Source organism: Orussus abietinus, unplaced genomic scaffold (assembly GCF_000612105.2).
Source record: "Orussus abietinus isolate OABI.00-Male unplaced genomic scaffold, Oabi_2.0 scaffold262, whole genome shotgun sequence".
Classification (NCBI taxonomy): Eukaryota; Metazoa; Arthropoda; class Insecta; order Hymenoptera; family Orussidae; genus Orussus; species Orussus abietinus.
The window spans coordinates 100,747-107,418 of record NW_019394588.1 but is presented as its reverse complement, the minus strand read 5'-3'; the positions used below and the strand labels follow the sequence as shown (position 1 = coordinate 107,418).

The 6,672-nt window shown below is 33.7% G+C and overlaps 1 protein-coding gene across 1 annotated transcript in view; it reads right to left on the bottom strand.

Moving 5' to 3' along the window:
• LOC105700218 (UNC93-like protein) overlaps positions 1–6,672 on the bottom strand; it is a gene marked incomplete at its 5' end in the record, with an annotated part of 23,099 nt that overhangs the window by 11,753 nt on the left and 4,674 nt on the right. The window contains one exon of the mRNA XM_023432788.1: positions 2,214–2,481. Coding sequence (XP_023288556.1) covers positions 2,214–2,481 — 268 coding nt within the window. The remainder of the gene's footprint in view (positions 1–2,213; positions 2,482–6,672) is intronic.

Here is a 6,672-nt window from a genome sequence, read left to right as displayed (position 1 = left end):
AGATTGGCAATATAAATGATATTGATTAAACCAAATTTTAATTAAACTTATTACTGTGGTGTTTTAATATGCGAAACGTGTCGCATGATCCATATGACTACGGTAGCTCAGTGGTTAGTACTACTATAGTCTTTGTTACCCAAATGATTCGGGTTCCAATACCGGTCACCACCATTGAGGATTTTTTCAATGTCAGATATTTGTATATCTCGAAGATTTCAGGTCCCTAAACAGATCGTGGTAAATTGTTTCTAAAAAAAATGCATTTAGTGCAAAATAAATAATACTTTTTTAAATTATTCCACCTACATTTGGAATACGTCTTATATATGTATAAAGTACGTATAATATTATACGTGAATAGATATCTTATATACGTCTACTATACATAATACGTCTACCATATATCTTGTTTACATATAATATACATACTTTATCCATACGGAATGTATATTAAATAAAAGTGGAATGGTCAAAAATACATATACTATACGTTGACGGCGCGGACATTTGTACATGCCCCAGCACATTCCGTATACTTTTGTATACATCTATTACACATCTGAATGTTTTAGCCAGATATCCTATATACGTATACCATATCTAGTTGTCCGTGTGGGAATTTACCTTAAGTACCTGGAAGCAGTTAGATGAACCTCCGTTACACTTATTTTTTTCTGTATTTAGTTTCGCATTTAGGTTTGCAGGGTAGGAACGGAGGGTTAAAAAACCCTAGCACGTTTTCATAATGTGGGGGGTTCAATTTTGCTATTCTTCAGATAAATCTTATGTCAGAGTTCCAAGAAATATATTCTCTTGGTGTCCGTTTAAGTAACCGAAAAGAATAAAACTCTACTCTGAGATTCGTGGATTTGACCTTTGAGTACGTTACCGAATGTATAACTAATCAGCAAACAGTAGGGGTTCTCATTTTGGGACGCCATGCTCGAACACTACAAAATATCTTCAGGTCCGATGACGTCGGTCATAACATGACGTCATCGGATGTCCTATCAATCAAATGTCTTCTCAGGATTTTTAGCGTGAGACCGAAATTCCGAATTTATGCCTTATAAAAGATATTTACAAAGATTTACTATGTCTTCTATTTAAATAAAGTTATTACGTATATTGAAATAGACGCAATGATGGAGGTAACATCTTTTCGATAAGTCATCTACTTTGGTTTTTTTCGCCTTGGGTTGGTTCCCGTTTGAGCCAGGGTTTTACAGCGTGTTAGTACTGTTGAATCCGGATACCCGGTAATTGCTATGTTAAATACTTTGTCTAAACAAATGTTGGTTTATTTATCACGGTTTATTCCTGAGACCCACATTTCCCGACGCTCACAATGGCGGCACCTCCACCGCCCCTTTTTCAATAAATAGATCCACCCCATCTTCTGTCGAAGGGCATTGTACACAAATTTCTAACTCGAGGTGTCTATTGCACAAACGTAAAAAATCCTGGAGTTTATCACTCCGCCTATCTGGAATAGACTAATTAGAACGAACTTGCCGAATGAGATCTGATGTTTAAGGTGAAGTGAAACACGTTGAGGAACTTGATCAACGTCGATAAAGAAGAATTTTCTAAATGCCTACATTTGTTTTTATATTGACAGTTGTATCGAATTATATTGGGCATTGTACCAAATGGCATACTCCATCTGTTGTTTTCGTACAATAATTATAAAGAAATCGAAGTAAAACTCCAGAAATCCTCTGAATTCATGCTTTCTGGGGCCCTAATTGGCTGCAGAGGGACACCCTGCGCCATCTGTGATTTGCAGGTCAATTAAATTTTCACGCCAAGACCTCTTATTCCCATCGTTTTAGCATAGAAGCCCATACAACACTTTTTTTACCTTTATCTCGTTCAAATTCGAGTTTATCGATTACCAGAGTGTTCTAAATTGTCGTAAAATTGTCCTGACCCTTTCGATTCTCATATCAGAGCCTTCGATAATTGTATATTGATCGAAATATGAGAGCTGGACGCCATTTTGGTTCTGGTCTGGGCTAAGTTAAAAATTTATTTCCAAAGATCCAAATTTTGAATGTGTCAAGACAATTCTTAAATGATCAGGAGTGACGTGTCAAAGTTTCGGACAGTTTGATCTAATACCCTTAAAAAAAAGTGTTGTATTCGAATCGACTGATTTGAAGGGGGTTTCACTTCACCTTAATATCACTTAACCAAGTGGTACTTACCATTGACTTGCGTCTGCCAGACAGCGTCGCCAACCCCCCAGAGACCGGAAACCGTGTAAAAGACGTAAGGGTTATCTGGATGTGGCCTCCAAACAAGAAGTACCCCAACCAGAGCGGCATGTACAAGGGCTCCAAGGGCCATGAGGGGTTGTCTTCCGACAAACTTCATTGCTGAGCCAAAAAGCAGCGAACATGCCGCGTTTACGACTCCGAAGCAGATCATGACGTAGCCGACTTTGTGCACTCCTAGCGCGCAAGAAATGTACGCCTGGAACATGGAAATGAAAATAACATTATATTAAATACGATAAATCATGCTACCTTTTACTGGATGTCGTATTAAATGTTTAAGGATCAATTATTTTCATTTAATTTTTAACCAAACATAGCGATGAGCTTTTCATTCTCAGTGCGCGAGGTTTTCAGCGGCCTTTTCGGTTGACTTTTCAAGCATTCTTCTTGTTACTAATATTGATTTTAGGTGCATTTTGCAATTAATTTACTTTTTTTGTATCAATTAGTTCATTGAAACACATTGATATATATATATATATATATTTATTATTTCGCGCCATTAGAATCCTAATGTCATCATTCACTGTGAGACAATATAATGATATTCTGAAATTAATGTTAGTATAATACCATTCAATAATTTAAGTACACTCGGAACTTGTTAATATAATTGTTTTTCATGTGCAGTTTTGTACTAAGGCCAACGAGAATAACGGAATGTGGCGCTCCTGTAGGTCGCGCGACGAACCAACAGTCAGTCGTTACCAGACTGTCGATGCGAGCTGAAGGTTGCGAGTTTAATATTCGTCATTAAAGTTGGTTAATAAATAATATTCGAGACCCTCGACGATCTCTACAGTCGGATATTTCAAAGTAATGAATTACGTGCACAAATTCATTATTTGAGACCATAAGGTGTTAAAATGATAAAATTATAAAATCAATTTAAAGTAACATGTTAACAAATTTGCGTTTTTAATTTTGCATTACTGTTGATTCATAATTTGCTATATTTTTAAGTATGCACTTTGCTAATAAACATTTCATTCGACATTATAAATTTAATATTGATTTAAAGCTGAATTTTGTCTTACTTTAATTTTGAATAAAGTTATTATGTAAAAGTGCATTACATTTTAAATGTATTAAATGTATAAATATAGAATATGTTTTTATTTAATTGTGCTTTTAGTGTGTTCAAGCTTTTGATTACATCATAATTGTACATTCTAAGTGCAAATATGATACGATTTATTTATTTAAGAATTAGTTGGCAGCAACATTAGTAAGTACTCTCTAAACATACTTACGGGAATATTGTTTAGGTTCATTGAATTTAGATTCTACTTAAACTAGATAGATCCTGATCGGCGAGGTGAACGTGTGGCCCTGAGGCTCAAGAGTACATCCATAATTACAAGAGTTTCAATATACGAGCCTATGTGTATACTAAAACCTGTATCTTAGAGGTCGCATTAAAGAGGAACAAATATATCCTGGTACAAATTAAACAACTTTTCTTAATTTACCTAAGATCATAAAGGTTATAGTTAAATCCCCTCAAAACACCTTCGGCTGTCTTATAGATAATATTTAAATTAGATATATGATTAGATAATACGTATACCATATCTAGTTGTCCGTGTGGGAATTTACCTTAAGTACCTGGAAGCAGTTAGATGAACCTCCGTTACACTTATTTTTTTCTGTATTTAGNCTATGTTTCTAAATTATTAAAACTAAATGTGTCATTGTGATTTTCAAGAAATATTTCAAATATCTTCGAATGAAATCTACAAGAATCTTGAAAAATCTGTCGCTTGAAATATTTAACAAAGATTACAAAGAAATATTTAGAAATTATTCTATGCTACTAGGGAGTATGTATATTGACGGGCTCGAATGTCTTTCCTGCAGATATGGTGCAGGCAGTGTACGAAGGAAAGGCATTTATGTCCGCCACTGTACACGCACGGTACATGGAAAGGCATACAAGTGCACCATAAGGGCATGTGGAAATGTGCGGACAAGATTCCTCGTATGGAAGCGGTAATGCCGGTATTCGGAAAAAAGACTGGAGTGGCTATTTATACCGATCTCTGACTCAACCTGACTGTCAAGTCTGACGTCTTTCAGGAATTTAATTATCCAATTACCGACCGAGAATCGTATCAGCCCGAAGGGATCTGAAACATTTCGGTCCAGTGCTGACCGACGAGAAGCTCTAATTTGGCATTCGACATTTTAATTTCGCCGAATCTGATTAGATTGTTAAAATGGGACAAAGAAATAAATTTAGCAATTTTCCTGACACACAACCACAGATTTTGACGTTTTTTTATTGACATACATCGTTCACCAGAAAAATCGTAATATCTAAACGAATCGTGCGGGTGAAAAGCTAACGCGTGTTGTTTAATTAATTGTTTAACATATATTATAACATTTAATGTTTAATCTTAAGATAATGTACAGACAGATTCAATTCTGGTTGAGAAAATGTTGGTAGTTATTCAGATATGACGATGGACTCGTATCATTACGGTAAATAGTATATGTGGTTATCAGCTGTGGACAATTTTGATTGTTAGGCGTTGCAGTATTTTTGTGAGCAGAGTACTATATACAGTTAGAACGTACAAAACAAAAAATCTGAAAATTTACTTGTGATAAAAGCCCCACCGATTTGTATAGTATGAAACAATACGCTTCCGAAGAAGACCATTTCTCATCACTTAATTTAAGATTAAATTTGTTTAAATTACATTTCTCATCAATAAATTTAAAATTAGATTTGTTTAAATTACAATTCTTATTATGTTCACGAGTTAAAAAATATAATTTCTCTATATGTTTATTAATTGTTGAAACTAAATATGTCATTGAGATTTTCAGGAAAAATTTCAAATATCTTCGAATTGAATCTACAAAAAATCTTAAAAAATCTGTCGCTTGAGATATTTAGCAAAGATTACAAAGAAATATTTAGAAATTATTCTATGCTACTAGGGGAAGCACGCTTCATCTGTTAATTGTACGCTGACAAACATTTGGTTTTATTTTCCTGTACGGTAATATTCGGAAATAGACGAAACTGCGTCACTTCTGTTTAATAATGGGCGACAAGGAAATAGCGAAAGTTTACACTAGAAGGAGTTATCTACATATCTCAACAAAACCACCTATTCAAACATAACTATGCGCGATCGAAGGTGCCATCGTTCACTTGAAAAGTGACTAAAAACGATTCTCACTAAATGGGTACTTTTTATTATTTGCATACTATTTTACTTATATTGTAAAATAAATTACGTTACTGATGGACAGAGAATATTTACATATTAGCATTCGCGGGAGGTCAAGAATTTTTGTAAATAATTCAAAAAATAAACGTTTATCACATTCGTACTTCAGCTATTAATATATTAAAAGAAATTAATTATAACATTTTGATTTCATCATTTGATACTGGATTTATTCTCTTCTTTAATGTGTACTTTTAAGAAAGTGTGTTCTTAATAATTTTTCTTTTTCATCTTTTCTTTCGCCATAGCAGATTTTCTTTTACCGCCAAATTAAAAAGTGTATTTCGACCATATTTTACGTTTCTTTTTAGAAAATTCCTTTAGAACGGGTCTATCCTTGAAGAAGATTTGCAATGACAATATGACGTTTTTGTGCCAAAACGAACATAAAAGCGTACATTTACTGACTCTGGCTGTTTCTTACAGATCCCGTGTCGGTAAAGCCGGTTTCATGTATACCGACGCATATACGCATAGATATTGTATAGCATAAGAATATATGTAAACGTAGATATTACTAACATATATATAACATGCATGCACCATGATTCGAAAGTTTTTAATTCCCATTATAATAAATAAATCGAATTGAAAACTCGTTTCATACAAATGTTTAACTTCCTATGTAACCTGGAACTTTTTTGGTTTGATGGCTAATGTTTACTTTTCTCGCTGCATTCAACTTCTTTTTCTATTACACCTGTCACATGACTGATTAATTTTAAAAGTACATAATTCTTTGCGAGATGAGAATGAGAGAATACGTAACATGTGTGTTATTCTCTCAGTTAATTATTGACGTTCAAAGTGAAATAAAAATAGTAAAATAGAAAAGTCATTATGCTCAAAACATTCTGTACTGAATGTGAAAGGGCATTTCGTGAATGAATAGTTGAGAATGCTTCATAATATCCACTAACTCTCTTTAATTTAGATGTTTTACTTACAACGCGCATGGAGGCTCCAATTTTATTATTTTATAATGTCTTTTCATCTCTTACAATATATTGATAGAAAATTTAAAAATTCCCGCCCGAGCCTTAGTAGCACAAAATATTTGTCCTATATTTTTTATATATTTAACGAATATCGTACATTTTGTAAATATTTAGCAGACATTTGAAATATTTGCAAAACGT